Source organism: Trichechus manatus, unplaced genomic scaffold, assembly GCF_000243295.1.
Source record: "Trichechus manatus latirostris isolate Lorelei unplaced genomic scaffold, TriManLat1.0 scaffold00044, whole genome shotgun sequence".
In the NCBI taxonomy this organism is placed as follows: Eukaryota; Metazoa; Chordata; class Mammalia; order Sirenia; family Trichechidae; genus Trichechus; species Trichechus manatus.
The window spans coordinates 8,892,088-8,910,637 of record NW_004443980.1 but is presented as its reverse complement, the minus strand read 5'-3'; the positions used below and the strand labels follow the sequence as shown (position 1 = coordinate 8,910,637).

Below are 18,550 nucleotides of genomic sequence, written 5' to 3'. Positions count from 1 at the left end.
GAAATGGCGTATCTTTGGCTATGTGCATTTTCACAAAAGAAAAAAAAAAGTTGAGAATTTAGAGGGTTAAAATGTTGTGGGGTTGTTAACTAATGTCATAAAACAGCATGTGTGTTACTGTTATATGAGAAACTATCTGTTCTGTAAGCCTTCACCTGAAGTACAATAAAATATTTAAAAAATCAAAAAAAAAAAAAAAAAAGCTGAACTGGCAAAAGCTGTGCGACAGATATATTTACAACAAGAAAAAAAAAGAGTAGCTGCTGAGGCTGCTTATGTACAACCAAACACCTCATGGGATTTGGTTCCCTGGTTTGGAGGTTTAGGGTCATGGTTTCATAGGATATCCAGTTAATTGGCCTAATAATGTGTTTAGTGCTTCTCTTCTACCTCCTAGTTTGTTGCGCACTGCTAGGGGTCTTAACAGCTTGCAACTGGCCATCCAAGGCACAATAATTGGTCTCTATTCACCTGGAGCAACAGAGGAAGGAGAGTTAGGAATAGGAGGATGATTTGGAATGTGTGGCCCAAGAACAACTGCCTCCTTTGCCAAGAGACCAGAAGAACTGGATGGTGCCCAGCTACCATTACTGAACATTTTTATCAAAGAATCCTGATCAAAAGGGGGAAAACACAGAACAGAATTTTAAATTCTCATGAGCTCTAGACTTTTGGAGGCATGGAAGGTGGATGAACCCCTGAAACTATTGCCCTGAGATAACCTTTAAACCTTAAACCAAAAATATCCTCTGAAGTCATCTTAAAACCAAACAATAGTTAAGGTTAACTAATAAAAAAAGATCTGCCTCGAGCATTATGCTCTTTTAAGAACTATCCATATGGGATCAAATTGATAACATCAACTCCAAAGATTAAATAGGAACATTGGGAGGCAGTGAGTTTATGTTAATGAGGGAAGAACAACCCAGAAAAGGAGCATGAGAATGGCTGCACAACTCAAAGAATGTAATCAATGTCACTAAATTGTACATGTAGAAACTGTTTAATTGGTGTATGTTTTGTTGCACGTATTCTCAACAACAAAAATAAATAAAATTTAGGGAAAAAAAGGCTACATGTAACATCTAGGAACGAATATTTTAAACATCAAATTAGATGTAGCTAAGAGAAAATTAGTAAATCTGAGGAAACTACCCAGAAAGCAAAACAGAGAGATGATGAGATGAAAAATTCAAAAGGAAAGTTAAGAATCAAGAATGATACAATGAGAAGATCTGACATATGTCTAATAACTATATACTGTTTAAAGTCACATTTAAAACAAAGAATACAGAAAGGCTGGAAGGAGTGGACAAAGATAACAAAGCAAATAGTAACCAAAAGAAAGTTGTCTTTAGCAAAATAACCTTCAAGACAAAAAACACCAATAAGGATAAAGAGGATCATTCTAAAATGATAAAAGGAATAATTCACCTCATGTGTACTGAAAAGTAAAGCCTAAAAATATCAAAGCAAAATGTGACCAAATTACAAGAAGAAATTCACAATCACTGTGGAAGAATTAACTCATCTCTCTACAATGATAAAACAAGTGGACTAAAAAGAGTTATTAGACATAGAAGATATGAAAACAGTTAAGAAACTTGATCTTAAGAGACATAACTTTGTATTCAACCACTGAAAATACCCTCCTTTTTAAAGTTTATGCCAAACACTGACAAAAACGGACTACTGAGCCACAAAACATCTTAACAAATACAAGTACCAACGAACTAACTTCAAAAAAATCCATTCTCTGACAATTAAATTATTAAGGATAGGGGACTTACAGAAAATCCTTTTCTATGCAAAATGAGTCAAAAGAAGAAATTGTATTAAAATTTAGAAAGTATTTAGAGTGGATATTAATATAGATACTCATATTTCACAAAAAAGTAAAAACATAAGAGAAGAAAAACTGATGAAGCAGGAAAAAAGAGATACAAAAGAATATTAACAAAGCCAAAGACTGGTTCTTTAAAAATACTCAAAGTCTCTGCAAGACTGATCAGGGGAAAAAACAGGAAAATAACTACAGATAAAACAGATTTAAAAAAAAAATCTGAGGACATCTTTGTATGAATAATTTGACAACTAATTTCCTGGAAAAAAAAATAAGCTTACCAGAACTCCAAGAAGAAACAGAGTATCTTAACAAACCTATAACTATTAGAGAAGCTGACTCAGTAACAAAAGCTCTGCTGTGTTGTTGGGTGCCTTTGAGTTGATTTCGACTCATAGCGAACCTATATGACAGAGTAGAACTGCCTCACAGGGTTTTCTAGGTTGTAAACTTTATGGGAGCAGATCATCAGGTCTTTCTCCCACAGGTTGGAGCTGCCACCCTTTCGGTTAGCACCTAGCACTTAACCATTGTGTCACCAGAGCCCCTTAGTAAAAACTCCAACCATCAGAAAAACAAGAAACACACCAGTTTTAACAAACATAATCAAACTTATCAAAGAACTGATAATCAATCATATACAAATTGTTCCAGAGGAAGAAAAAAAACAGGCAATACTTCTCCAACACATTTGATCCTCAAGTCAAACAAGGGTAATATAATGAATGAAAATCACGCAGTGGTATGCTAGACCTGCTAACACTGGCTTTTGAGAGCTAACTGTGTGCATCTCTTCCCAACTCCATGCTGAGTGACATCAGGAAAAAAGCCTGAAATCTGCTATGGTGGGAGTATTCATACCATGGAAATTGGCAAAATCCAAAAGTCAGGACTTTTCTGAAGAAGAGGTTCTTAAAACATTTGCCACCATAGCACTGATTATACACCAATCTCAATTAAAAACATAAAATGCTAAATCCAAACTTAAATTTTAACAAATCTATTCTAGAATTTTTTTTAAAAAGGAGGATAAAATTGCATTCGATAGTTCTAAATTTAAAAACTATATTCACAAAACAATATGTGTATTGTTCAATGAGAAACTAATTTGCTCTTTAAACCTTTATCTAAAGCACAATAAAAAATAGACGAAATAAATTTAAAGAGCTCTACCACTCAAAAAAAAATTAATATAAGTAACAAAGTAATTGAGACAAACTATATGATCTCAAATACAATCACGATAAAACTGTTAGCTAAACTGAGAAAATTAGGAAACACCCATAAGTCAATAAAAAGCATCTAGTAAAAATTTACAAACAGCATACTTAATAGTGAAATGCCAGGACAATCCTTTAAAATCTCAATTAAAACAAAGGAGTCCATTATATTGCTCATATTCAGTAGTGTACTAAAGGTACTGCTTAGCAGGTTACTAAAATTAAGTATATAATAATCAGAAAGGAAGAGACAAATATGTCTCTTCCCAGACATGTGTTTTTAAGAGACTCTACAAATTATTAGACCTATTAAGAAAACACAGCAACATCACTTAAATGTAGGATTAATATACAAATAACAATTACCATTCTTATATGAGAAATAAGCTTTAGAAAATGTAAAGCCTTAAAAAAAACCATTAAGTGACACAAACACAGTTATTCATTGAAGCACTGTTCAAAAGAGAAAAAGATTAGAAAACTTACACATCCATCAGTGCAAGACTTGTTACCTTTGTAGAATATCCTACCACGAACACTACGAATCAAAAGAATGAGGTAGCTGTTTACAGTTTACTGATATTAAATCTCTAAGATATTTTGTTAAATGAAAACAGCAGGGTATAGAACATTATGTAATTTTTCCTAATAGCAGTTTTTTTAGAATTATTTTTATATAATCAGAAGGGAAAATGACTGGATATACATATTTGCTTGTGTGGAATATTACTGGAAGTATACATTCAAAACTGGCAGAAATAGATATTTCTGGAAAGAGGAAACCAGAAAAGGGGAAGAAGGGAAGTTGTTGAGTATATATCATTTTGTACGTTTGAAATTCTGAACCATTAGAATACATTATTCAAATAAAGAGAAATTTTTAAAGTACCATTTACAAAGGCAATAAAAATATAAGGTACTCAGGAATAAAACATGTATAAAACCTTAATGGAAAAAGTTATATATCAATAAATTTAGGGCATTTGAAATCAAAATAGAAGGTCCTCCCTTGCCATGAAATTTCTAAAAACTATATGAAAAAGCAAGGGGTCTGAAAAGTCAAGACAACTATGAAGGAGAAGGTGAGGGACCCTCAACACTAAATGTGAAGCTGTAATACTGACAAGGGATAAACCAAAAGACCAATGGAAAGACTGAGAGGATCTAGAATTTCGCAGCAGTGTGTGTGTGTATGCGCGTGTGTGTGCACGTATGTACATGTATGGGGTGGGGGTTGAGGGTGGGGGGGGCGAGGTGTCAAAGTTATTAAGTCCTAGCAGTTTGGAGACAGTCATAACTACATTTCAAGTAGGCTCTCACTGGGGGGTGGCAAATGTTTTTTAGGGGAAGATAAGAAAAATGGCTCCAGATCCTGATATGTAATGGTTTGAAGCAAGTACAAATATTGACAAAAACACAGATCAGTCATTTCTGATGCCATCAATTTTGAAAGCCCACCATTTTAATCCCACTTTGCTTTAATGATCATGTTATCAGATGGTAGGCATGACTGGATATAATTTAACTAGGAGGTCTAAGCTAGGCCCCATTTATCTTTTGCTATTTATCTAATAATTCCTATTCAGAATTTATACGGAAGATCACAAATTCAATTAATTGAAAATTACTTTGACAAAATGACAATGAATGTAAGAAATACTATATTTAGAAAAGAAATCTTAGGAAATTTATGAATAATTTCTATTGAATATGTAACACAGCAGTTCACTGAAGTGTCAGAAACCTTACCCTTTTCAGGTAACTCTGGACCTCTCCCCCTACTTCTGCCCATCCGGTCATTCCTAATTTCACTTCGAGACTCATTTCTGGAATCACTCCTTACTTCAGCACGAGAACTTTCTTCTCTCAAATGGTTTCTGCCGTAACTCCGGGATTCTTCCTGATATGTTTCCTCCTTTCGATGAGCATCTCGACTCTCACGGTCCCGGTAGTCATGCGCATCTCGAGTGGAACGAGAATCTCTGGGGTCACGGCTGTCTTTGCTGTCTCGGCTATAATCCCTCATGTCCCTAGAGTCCCGCATATCTCTAGAGTCTCTCAGTTCCCTTCGGTCTCTAGCATCTCTGGTATCTCTCCGATCTCGACCATCTCGAGGCTCTCTGTCATCTCTGTGGTCTCTAGAAGAGCTCTGATCCTGTTCATAATCTCGTTCTTCTCTTGTGTCCTTTTCTCTATCCCTTTTGCCTTTAGTCTCTGTAATGCAGTTTTGGAAATCAACTGTAACTCCTTTTACAAAGTTTCAGGCAACTAGACAATGTATTTAATGCACAGCTTTTAAAATATTGGCAAATAAGAAAATTAAAACTATTCATAAGCCAAAATCCCAAGGATAATTTTATTAACACCTGGAGAACTATGGTCCTGATTAGATTGGAACATAATTCCTCTGCTGCCCTCCTACCCAAACTTATAGAGCCTAAATAATCAAAACAAGGAAGTTGAGCCTGTATCATTAAAGGTTTACTTTTTAAAAACTACTTTCAGATCCAGAGGCTCACAATAACTTTAATCACTTCTACCAAGTATTCAGACTAGACCAGAGCACAAAGCATCACCTCAAAAGTACTCGAGCATCTGAGAGTAGCCTACAATTAGTAAGCTATCTGGCAAAGAGATACTGCAATTCACTCTCCCTTTTCCTGAGCTGTTAAATGGTATCACATTCCTGTGTATACCAGTCTCTAAAGCTTTCCTACACATAGAATTTTCTAACATTTCATAGAAACACAAAAAAATAATTTTTTAAAAAGTTGAAATGAACCTCACTGATTAGCTAATCCAACCCTGTCGTTTTATAAATGAAGAAATAGAGGCCCAAAGTTCAAATGGCTTCGTCAACCACATAAAAAAAGAAGAAAAAAACCCACTGCCGTTGAGTCGATTCCAACTCACTGCAACCCTGCAGGATAGAGCAGAACTGCTCCATAGGGTTTCTGAGGCTGTAAATCTTTACGAAAGCAGACTGCCAAATCTTTCTCCCAAAGAGCAGCTGGTGAGTTGGAACTGCTGACCTTTCTGTTAGCAGCTGAGTGCTTAAGTCAACCCCATCCCTCATGGGAATCTGCAAAGATTAGAAATTACTCTTCAGATATGCCTAAAATAGGCATAACTTAATACAGCATAAATCTTATCTGAATTAACAAAAGAACCAAAGAACAAATTCTGCCCTTTTTATCAGACTCCTGTAGCTCTTACACTCTGTTAATTACCCCAAGATCTGAGGCTATTTTAGCAACTGCAGCAGCCTTGTGCCTATGACACTGTAAATTTACCTCCTCTTCTCTCTGTCCCAGTGGCTACGCCCATGGACTTTCTCAAGGAACCAAATATCCAGTACCCACAAGACCCCTAGACTCTCATATCAGGAACCTATCTCCCTCAGCAATTACTTTATCAATGTGCCTAGATCCACAGATGCCATTTAGGGATAGAAGTACCAGACAAAGATCTGGCAGATCTCCAGCCCTTTGGATGTACATCTACAACTTCTATTCCTCCAACACCAGCTGTGCCTAAAAATTTGCTTACTTTAGTTCCAGATCCTTTTCTCCTGATTTCCCATCTGTCTTTACAAACACATCTAGGAATTGTATCTTGTTCTTTACCTGCCTCCCATCCTTCCAGTGAAACTATCCTTATTTCAGAAAATGACACCTAAACAGCAAAAAACATCTGCTGTATCTCTTACATGGAAGGTTAAAGAAACACTCTCCTTACAAAGCACTTAAATATATATGATTTGTTATTAAAAGAATTCTTCCTATAAGCCCCTCTTACCACAAAGCATTCCTACAAGGCTCAACTACGTACTATCTTCCTTTCTTTAGTATGTTTAATAATTATGTTTTGCAATAATGAAGGAAAGAATTTTCTTCTAGTAAGTATTCATTAAATGTATACTATATCCCTAGTCAACTCTAGTTGTTAAATAGCTTATTAAAATTGATAGACAGGTATAAGAGAATTTTCCCATCTTACCAATGTTCCATAAATACTGTTGTGCTGATCTGGCTCCAAAATCATGTACACAAGGAATAATTCTATAAAATAGGTGCTCTCTCCGGTCCCTACCTATGCATCCATCATTTTCTTGAATAAAAGAACTTGATTAATTATTGCTTGCACTGTTGATAGGAAGAGAATAACTAAGTTCAACATGTTTCACAGACTACTGTACTGTACTCACAGAGAGGCTTTTAAAACGCATATTAAACAGAAAAGTTACAAGTAAGCATTTCCTGAGTACTCACTATGTTCAAAAACTAACTCAGGAGAAGTTAGGAAAAAGACCTGTTAAGTTAAATAAACAAGGACAAGAAGCTTAGACAAGAAGTAAAGAAAGAGGTGAGAGGTATTAGACTGTATGCCAGGTAATACTAGTTTCTCAGCTTAAAGAAGGAGTAGCAAATCCAAAGTAGCTTAATTCTCAGGGATCTGGAAAGGAAAACCGCTTTGTTTACTTCCTTGATATAAGTCATACCTAGAAATTTGCTTACGTGGTTTACACTGACCCTCTGAGCGTTCCTCCCAGCTCTTACCCCTTTATCAAAGCACTTTCAATGCTTTCAAACTCTGATCCCTGATTTCCTTCTTTTTTTTCCTTTGCCTCCTTCTTTTTTATAGAAATTAACTAAGCAGTTGAGAGGGATGCTCTACGAATCAGATAACCAATAGTTTCTAAGAACTTAAGAGTACTCAGTAGAGCATCTTGACTAAAGGAAGCACCAACTCAGTATACCTATAAATAAATGCCCACTTGCACGTACTTGATAGCTTACGTTCACGTCATTAGCATCTCCTATCACCCTCAAGAGCTGTAGTCTGTGTTAAAGAAGACTTAAAATAGCACATTCCTCCTCTCTATTATAACAATAAATCTGGATGTACACTTTTTTTAATTAAAAAAATGTTTAAATAAAAGAACTTTTAAAAAATCAGATGAAGAACAATGCATACCTTCCCTCCTTTCGTGACGCCGATCATGAGACTGGGAAGTTCGCTCATGATCATGCCTCCCTTTCTCTCGCATTGGAGAACGATGTCTTGGAGGACTTTGCTTTCTCTGAGGGGAAGACAAAGAATGTGAAGGATAAGGAGAAGCAGAGCGTCGTAAAGGTGGAGTTATCGTCCGCTGATAAGACGGTGAAGGAGTTCTTTTTCGACGAGGAGAAGGAGAATGTCTCTGAATAGATGATCCTGACTGTGAGGAAGATGAATGATGTCTAGAAGATATAGGAGAATGATGCTGTCCAGCAGGGGAAGCAGACCTATCAGGAAAAACAACAAAAAACGTGTTCAACAGTCTTCATTTCTAGCCAAAGGAAAATCTTGACATACAAAAAACTGGATGTAAAAGTTAAAGCTAAAAGAGTGGATAATAATTACAGGATAAATTTTAATTCACAATGCTGTAAAATTACTAATAATTTGATGTTTACAGACTTCACTGATTTTTAAGTCAGCCTGAGCAACAGCTCTAGAGGAGAATGCCTGTAATGCATGGCTGTCGGAAAAGGGAAAACTATCACCGCTAAGCCAAACTTAAAAAGTTTGCTCTGCCTGTGTTGGCATTTAGGATGGGGAAAGAATGACAGGGTTAAGGAAATGACAATAAAATACACATTGTCTTTATTTTAAATAACCTGCCTTCACTCTTGGGCAGCACAAACTGAAATTTAGAACATAATTCTTGGTTTAGCTAAGGCCTCCTCTATTCCCTTCAAATTATCTTCTTTCACTGCTTCCAGGGAAACAACTTATAACCCCAAGAAGCATATCTGAATTACTACTACAGTCTGTTATGTCCTGGGCCCTCTCTATACTGAATGCATGTGTACATGTGTGCATGTGTGTGCATGTGTGTGCATGTGTGTGTATGCATGCATGCAATACTTAAAAATGAACACAACTAATGTTTAGAAAAATAATATTCTAGGTATCACACACCCCAATGAATATCATATCCCTCAAAGCAATTATTTCAGGGACTAGATGGTTATTCAAAAAGATTATGAAATTCTAGTCCAAATATTTTGGAATTACTTTCAGTGACTATGATAAATATTTTTTTAATATCTACAATGGTGGCAAAATCATTATTAATCCCAAACTAGAGTTTCTCTGCTTTGGCACCGCTGAAGTTTTCAACTGAATAATTCTTTGTCGTCAAGGGCAGTCCTGCGCGTTATGGGATGTGTAGCAGCATCCCTGGTCTCCACCTACTAGATACCAATAGCATACTCCCAGCAAGTCATGACAATAAAAAATTACTCCAAATATTGTCAAATGTCCTCTGGGAAGCAAAACTGCTGCCTGGTTGAGAACCACTGCCCTAAACTATGTTGTTTATAAATGATGCCTTAGTCCATCTTTTATCAATAAAGGGTCAAATCTATAAAATATCTGCGACTAAGTCAGGAAAGTGATCTAATACATTAAAGAGGTTTTTTGTAGAACATGCACTTAAGCAAATAAACAATAACACCTTTTAGATAATGCTGTTCTTTTTAAGTGTCACTGAGTCAATTTTCAACTCAGAGACCCAGTGCGTCAGAGTAGAACTGCCCCATAGGGTTTTCTTGGCTGTAGTCTTCACGGTTTCTCCCACAGAGCTGCTGGGTGGGTTTGAACCGTTCACCTTTCGGTTAGCACTCGAGTGCTTAACCATTAGGCCACCAGGGCTCCTTTTTGGATAAGAGCTGACTAAAAAAAGTCAGCTAACTAGAATACCAAATTTGCTTAATCATTCTAGTTATCTATGATTCTACTGAAACTTTAAGCTTTTAATAAAAATTTTTATTAGTCATATTAAAATATTTAAGCAATCAAGCCACTATAACTTAACCAATTCTAAACAGAAATTTATTTACTTACACATACAAGTGGAAATGCCCAATGGGCCTTACCCAAATTTAGAAAACATTTATGATTAATGGTCATTCAAATGCATCCTATTAAATAGAAAAATCAATTCAAGTTTGAGAATTAGAATCACTGTCTTTTGGTGCTTTTTAATTTCAGTTTCATCAGGTTCTAGTCTAAAACGGTAAAGGTGACATAATCTACCTAAATTGATAAAATAAAAAATGGGGCTCTCCATTGAAAAGGCATTTTGGTTAGTTTTGAGTTTATTCCTAAAGTATACTCAAAATTGTTTCTAAAATGTGTACAACAGCTTTTGGTGATTAATCTACAGAACTTAAAAAAACATACACATACTTTTAAAAGCCACATTATTGCCCAATCATGTTTCTACTCAATTTTGGTGAATGATATGGAATAAAAAAAACTTCACTTCAAGCTTAGGAAAAACAAACTATCATATAAGGCCAGAGCGCCCATGCGTTATCAAGTTGTGGCTTTTAATCACATTCTTTCTTCTTACCCATCCTGCAGAGAAAAAAAAGTTTAAGAAAATTACTAATTTAGACATCATTATGTTTTCCTCTCTGTTACTATGCTTTTTAGAGTTTGATGAACGAAGAACAAACAGCAAAAAGAGAGGACATGATTATCAAAACAAAATGGGTCAGATTATGTATGTGTGCCTAACTGGACTTATGTCCATTCTGCATATACAAAAAGTGTGACTAAGTAATAAAACCATCTTGAAATCTGACCAAAATTATTAGCACTTTGGCTACAGACTACAGCAAAGACATATGAAAATATATTTAAACTTAAAATAGCAATAAGTCCAGATTAACTATTCTTATCCTCTAGAATTACTGTTTTCTTATGGGGTGGGGGGAGAGGGAGAGTAGGTGACATCTAGAATTCAAATAAAGAATTTATTGCAAGAAGAGAAGCTTAATACCTTAAAACACAAATCTGCATACTGTCAGCAAGAGCACTGTCATTTATAGCAGACAGGGAAAACCAGTCTGTACTCTGAATAGATTCCAATGAAAAAAACTTTTTAATGCTCCTATAATGAAGACATGATGTGGTGTGTGAATATGCAGGGTATATTTCATTTTCAGAAAAAATGTGAAAAGGTTAAGTAATTTAAAAAGAAAAACTCCTCTTGTTCATGACACAAATAATTTCACCTGTAAACCAGTATGTTATTTCCAGACTTTCTTAAAAAATAACAATACAAATGTTTCTCAATAAATTGTTTCTATTTCAAAAATATGAAAATATGTTTATGTAACTAACATTTATAATTCAACCTTTCAAATCTCCATGTAAAAAGTATACTCCTTCCCCCAAAATAAATGGGCTATGGGCAGTATCATAATCAACTCTATCTTCAGTGGTAAAATACAACATAAGACACATTTCAAACAGAAATACTTCAGTCTTATTATTTTACAAAGAAATTTATTCTTCTTAAAATAATAGGCCATTTTAATTCACTCGACAAATATTAAATCACCTTCTATGCCTCAAGCATTATTTTTGGTGCTGAGGATACAGAGGTGAAGACGACAGATAAAAAGACTAACATGATAACATGATAGTATTAACAACAACAGCAGCTAACACATGTACCGTATTGCTATGTGCATAACACTGCTTTAAGTGCTTTACATATGTTGTCTAATTTAATCTTTATAACAACTCTATGAATAAACTGAAACAGGTTTCACAGCTCGCAAGTGGTACAACTAGGATTGAAAATTAGTCTGTCTAGAAAGACAACAACAAAAAAGCAAGGCAATTACAGCTAATTAATACAACAAAGTCTATAAAACAAGGTAAAAACAAAGCAAAACAAAACTGTTAGGTCCAAAAGAAAAGGAAAACAGTCTGTCAGGTGGACTACTTACGGTGGCTTGTTAAGTGCAGTGTAATGAATTACTTAATATGGCCCTTCTAGCCATGGTCTTTGTGACTCACACAATGATTGAGCAGGACTATGCAAATAAGGTATATGGAACCTGTGATGGTTCCAGTTTGTGTTAACTTGGCTAGGCAATGATTCCCAATATTGTATGGTTGTCCTCCATTTTATGTGTTGTAGATCCTGACCTTTACACATTGATGAGACTGGACTGGTGTAGGGTGTGTCTTGGGTGGAAGCCTTGCAGGAGGTCGTGACTCAAGTCCCATCCTTATTCAAGTTATGGCCTTCCCTGAGGTGTGGCCTGCATCTAAGGTATATATGGAAATGACCTGGTGGGGACCTCTCTCTGTGCATCTGGATCCCACATCCGGTTCATGATTAACTGACCTCCAGTTCTTGGGACCTGAGCCAGAAGCCTGCTGAATGACCTGCTGATTCTGGGATTCACCAACCTCCACAGCCCCATGGGCCAGCGGCCTATCATCTGACCTGATCTGCCAGCTTCCATAGCCTTGTGAGCCAGTAGCCTGTGGTCTGAACTGCCAGTTTTGGTTCGTCAGCCCCTGCAGCCACGTGGCCTGGGAGAAGCCCATGCCTGACCATGAATTTAGGGCTTGCCAGCCCCCACAACCACATGAGCCATTTCCTTTGTACAATTCATGAGTTCTGTCACACGTTGTGGTGAATTACAGAACCCAAAGACAGGAGGGAGAGTACTGAGGGGAGAGAGTAGTTGATGTTAGAGATGCAGTGGTACAGCAGCCTGGAAAAGTCAGACATTTGGGACATCTTTAACTTCGGCCTCATAGGAACCAGCTTTGTGCTGATCCTTATAAAATAAATTATTCGCTTAGTTAGGAAAGAGCCTCTACTTAGGAGATGATATTTGAACTTAGACCTGAAAGAACTGAGGGCAGTTTTCCATGCAGAAGGCTGAGTAAGAATAAGGGAGGCAGGAGAAATGATGATATGTGAGAAGAACAGAAAGAACACGCATAGCTACAATTTATTGGTGGGCAGAAATCACAAGACAGTCAGAAAGAAGGCAGGGGCCAGATGATAATGGAGTCATGGTACAGGTTTGGATTTTATTCTAAGCATTAGGGAAATCACTGGAGAATTTCAGGCAGGAAAGTATCATTTAAAACCTAGCAAGATCTTACTCACCTAAATAGACCAATAAGATAAAGAAAATGTTTCTGTATGATGATTTGTTTTAGACCTAGTACCCTGCTGTCCCTTTGAAGCTGTTGTTGTGTGCTGTCGAGTTATTTCCCACTCATAGTGACCCTACAGCACAGTCTAGAACTGCCCTATGGACTTTTTTAGGCTGTAATCTTTACAAGAGCAGATCACCAGGTCTTTTCTCCTATGGAGTGGCTGGTGGGTTCAAAGCAGTGACCTTTCAGTTAGCAGTTGAGTACTTAACCATTGCGCCACCAGGGCTCCTTTCCCCTCTGTCAAAACCAAACCAAACCCACTGCTGCTGAGTCAACTCTGACTCATAGCAAACCTATAGGACAGAGTAGAATTGCTCCATTTGGTTTCCAAGGTTGTCATCTTTATGGAAGCAGACTGCCATATCTTTCTCCTGCAGAGTGGCTGGTGGGTTCAAACAGCTGACCTTCTGGTTAGCAGCTGAGCGCTTTAACCACTGAGGCACCAGGGCTCCTCTGCCCCTTTGCAGCAGGCGGTAAATATTCCCTGGAAGAGGACCAACTTCTAACTGAACAACCAACAGAACTAGGACATTTTTGTCTATGGGAATCCTTTGAAAGATCTCTCCTTCATAAATGTATGATAGTACTTATAACACAGATTTGATTTAAAGTATGGAGAAGAAGTTCTAGATAATACAAAAATAAATCTAAATAAAAGTAAATAATTTGGGTCAGATTTCATTTTTGTATTTACAAAGAAATGAAATTTCAAAAGTCTCAATTTAAGAATGAAAAATGTTAAGATAACCCTTAAATCAACACATTCTGTAGTGCTATTTAAATCCAGAATAATTTAAATAACGAAATTTTTGTGAATCTGGTTCAAGACAGCAGCCTAACATATACTTATCTGATCAAAGACGCAGTGAACTAAAAACTGTACCCACCAATGTGATCAAAGGTCAGAATAAGAAAAGCAGCTGGTATCCCGGGCACATGTAAGGAGACTGTTTTTAAGCTCTAGGAATAAGAAAATCCGTATTCTAAATACAAGAAATCCCAGAAACAACACACACTGCCATAACATGAATTAAGACAGCGGGCTCCTATTCTCTACCCACTGGAGCAAGTTAAAGTTCTTATTTTCTACTGGGATGAGATGGGGTGGTGAAGATAAGAAGGAGAGGACCAGATCATGCCAAGAAATAGCAGGCAATCCAGTCTTGGGAGAAAGGGAGGTGAAGAATGGTTCTTAAGTCCCCACTCCACACTCCTAAGATCACGTCAACAAAATGGGCGCCAGAACAAGGGAGACTCTTGAAATCCCTGCCACTACCTAAGAAGTCCCGTCGAGTTAAAAGGACCCAGAATCATTCCTGTGGTCATTTAATCTTCAGTGAGAAAACTGCCACCAGGTGGTGCCATACTGGGATAGATTTACAGTACAGCTTCCTGCTGGGAACACTGGGTTTGCCTCAGTTATTTGATTAATATCACTATAATTCAGCCCTAAATTTTCACCCAGCTGAATTTCTGGACTCTATTCACCACATTAGGCATCTCTGATTGAACCAATTACTGAAACAAGGCTAAACTTCCCAACCACTTCCTCCTACTAAAAACCTCTCCAAAACTACTTGAGAACAATGCTCTTCTCAAGTCTTCAATTCCACAAAGGTTAAAAGTGTTGTTGTTGTTGTTAGATACCACTGAGCCAGTTTTGACTCATAGTGACCCTATGTACAACAGAACAAAACACTAGATTTGGGCTGCGAAACAAGTTTCCCTCCTGAGCTCAAAAAATTTTTCCAATATCACACCAAAAATGAGAATCCAAGCCAATCAACTGGACTAATAAAAGGCTTTTTTGTTGTTGTTGTTCTTTGTTTTTGGTTCAACTGCGTTATTCTGATAGCTACAAACTATTTCATCTTTAACTTGTCTATCATAAGTTTGAAGAGGCCCTCGTGGCACACTGGTTAAGAGCTTGGCTGCCAACTGAAAGGTCAGCAGTTTGAACCCACCAATTGTTCTGCGGTAGAAAGATGTGGCAGTCTTCTTCCATAAAGATTACAGCCTTGGAAACCTTACGGGGCAAAGTTCTCCTCTATCCTATAGGGTCACTATGAGTCCGAATTGATTTGACAGCAATGGGTGGGGTATATCCTAAGTTTAAGCAGGTCTGGTGGCACAAACAATTAAGCGCTTGAGTGCTAACCAAAAGGTTAGCAGTTCAAATCCACCCAGCAACTCCATGGGAGAAAGACCTGGCAATCTGCTTCTGTAAAGATTACAGCCTAGGAAACCCTATGGGGCTACTCTGTCACACTCTACTGGTCGCACCGCGTCGGGAGCAAGGGAGAATGAAGAAAACCAAAGACAAAAGGGAAAAATTAGTCCAAAGGACTAATGGACCACAACCACCACAGCCTCCACTAGACTGAGTCTAGCACAACTAGATGGTGCCCGGCTACCACCACCAACTACTCTGAGAGAGTTCACAATAGAAAAGTCCCGGACAGAGGTGGAGAAAAATGTAGAATAAAATTCTAACTAAAAAAAAAAAAGACCAGACTTACTGGCCTGACAGAGACTGGAGAAACCCCAAGAGAATGGCCCCAGGATACTCTTATAGCTCAGTAATGAAGTCACTCATGAGGTTCACCCTTCAGCCAAAGATTAGAGAGGCCCAAAAAACAAAATGAGACTAAATGGGCACACCAGCCCAGGGGCAAGGATGAGAAGGCAGGAGGGGACAGGAAAGCTGGTAATGAGGAACCCAAGGTCGAGAAGCGGAGTGTTGACATGTTGTGGGGATGGCAATCAATGTCACAAAACAATATATTAACTGTTTAATGAGAAAATAGTTTGCTCTGTAAACCTTTACCTAAAGTACAATTAAAAAAAATAAAAAGGTTCTGGACAGAGCTGGAGAAGGATGTAGAGCATAATTTTAACTCACAAAAAAAAAAAGACCAGATTTACTGGCCTAAAGGAGACTGGAGAAACCTCGAGAGTATGGCCCAGACACCCTTTTAGCTCAGTGGTGAAGTTATCTCCAAGGTTCACTGTTCAGCCTGGGAGTGGACAGCCCGATAAAACCAAATGAGACTAACGAGGTACAGGAGTCCAGTGACAAGGGCCAGAAGGCAGAAGGGGACAAGGAAGCTAGTGATAGGGAACCCAAGGTTGAGTAAGGATAGTGCTGATGTGTTGTGAGATTGTTAACCATTGTCACAGGGCAACATTTGTAGTAACTGTTAAATGAGAAACTATTTTGTTCCGTAAGCCTTCATCTTAAGTGAGAATAACAGCACAATTGGAAGAGCGTAGTCAATGTCACTGAACTGCGTATGTAGAAATTTTTGAAATGGTGTATCTTTGGCTATGTGTATTTTCACCAAAAAAAAAAAAAAAAAAGGTTGAGAATTTAGAGGGTTAATATGTTGTGGGGTTGTTGACCAATGTCATAAAACAACATGTGTACTACTGTTTCATGAGAAACTATTTGTTCTGTAAGCCTTCACCTGAAGTACAATAAAATATTAAAAAAAAAAAAAAAAAAAAAAGATTACATCTAGGAAACCCTATGGGGCAGTTCTACTCTGTCACACAGGGTTGCTATGAGTCAAAATCAACTCTATAGCACACAACAACAACATTGTAAGTTTACTGTGTTATATAATTATGTTCAGCTATATACCAAATTTCTCCAAGTGGTTTAATTTCATACCCCCAGACTAAAATAGCATTCACATAAGAGCACCTTTTAGGTCTATAAACTGAGTTTATTAATTAAATGCAGAAAAAACGACAGTGCCTCAGACAAATAATTCTCAACTCAAGTACCCCGCCAAAACCAAACCCACTGCTGTCGAGCCGATTCTGACTCACAGCGACCCTACAGGACAGAGGAGAACTGCCCCATAGGGTTTTAGAGGATGTAAATCTTTACGGAAGCAGAGGGCCACATCTTTCTCCCATGGAGCGGCTTGTAGGTTAGAACTGCCGTCCTTAAGAGTTAGAAGCCGAGTGCTTAACGACTGCACCACCAGGGCTCCTAACTCGAATACAAAGTACGTTTTAATATTAAAAGGTCTGCATATCCTTTCATGATGTTATTTGTGTTACTATCCACCAACTGAGAAAAAATTACAGAAGTTACTACAAATTCAGCAATATTTTTAAGGTTTGTATTTTAAAATTACACAACTGTTTTTTTATTTTAGGTGTGATATTAGTTTAGTACTATATGTATATTTTAAATGTCCTTTTAATGATATATACTAAAATATATATCAGTATATATATCTCAAATATACATCTGGTATATATACAGACAAAATTATATGATGTCCAGGATTTGCTTCAAAATACTACTGGATACAGGTATAAATGAAATGAGAACATAAGTGTATAATTTCTGAAGCTAGATGACATATATGAGGATTATTACACCATTCTACACATTTTAATGTGTGTGAAATGTTCCATAATAATGTTCATGTAGTATTTTTCCATCCCAAAATATAATTGAGCAACATCTGTATGCATTTACTCAAGACAGTATTACTCAATCTACAGAAAACACTTAGTGCACACATGGATTCACAGATCCCTCAAAATAATTAGAGGTCTATATTCCCTGTCCTGTAGTTCATGGCCACAGGGTGAAATTCACCAGTCCAGAACATGGTATTTGAACCTGAATAACAGATGCTGAATAAACCAAAAAATGAATCTAATAGATGATATTCTCTATCAATGATCTGAAACATTCTGGTTTCAATTATTTTGATAAATGTGTACTATCAGTGAAAGAATATAAGATTATTGGTTTGGCAGTAATTATAGAAATCAAAGCCAGCAAGTTTTGAATGATTATATCCGTCTTTCAAATCTAAGTAGGACCTATCCAGAAATTTATATTCTTATTAGTAAGTATATTTCCACATTCAGGTAATTATACTGGAATGATTTTTTAAAACTAGCTGTGCAACCTACCATCTGACTGAAACATATAAAACCATATTTAACAAAAATGCCTGGCAGAATGAGTTATATGCAATTGTTTACTGACTTCCAAAAAGTGTTTAAGTTCTTATTCTTAAAATACTAATGTACTGGTTCACTTTTTTGATTTAGCAAAGGAATATATGCAGAATATAGATTTCACTGATTAAAAAAAGATACTACATGTCCACTGAAACATCATCATAAATAATCCTGTTTAGGATTATCTAGATGTAATAGATTAGGAATATCGATACCAACAGAACATTCCCTTCACAAGCGATAACAAAACGCCTAACTTGAACTTAATTTTCCTGTGAGTTTCATCTCTTCTGAAACAATTTACAGAAAAAAAAAAAAGTTAGTTAGTTGAGTTTCAGGTAATCAGGATTTTACTACTCTCTGTACAGAGCAGATCATGGAGAGTATACGTAACAAATTATTACAGAAAAATGCTGTATTTCTAAAAGCAGTGATTGAATAAAAATCCTTCTGGATAAAT

At 36.7% G+C, this 18,550-nt stretch overlaps 1 protein-coding gene across 3 annotated transcripts in view; it reads right to left on the bottom strand.

Moving 5' to 3' along the window:
* The window catches only part of ZC3H13 (zinc finger CCCH-type containing 13), a 149,206-nt gene that overhangs the window by 53,723 nt on the left and 76,933 nt on the right, over window positions 1-18,550 (bottom strand). For all 3 annotated transcript variants that reach the window (XM_004376592.2, XM_023731593.1, XM_023731592.1), the window contains exons 10-11: window positions 8,041-8,351; window positions 4,813-5,277 (exon numbers count right to left, since the gene is read on the bottom strand). In XM_004376592.2, the coding sequence (XP_004376649.1) occupies window positions 4,813-5,277; window positions 8,041-8,351 (776 nt within the window). The remainder of the gene's footprint in view (window positions 1-4,812; window positions 5,278-8,040; window positions 8,352-18,550) is intronic.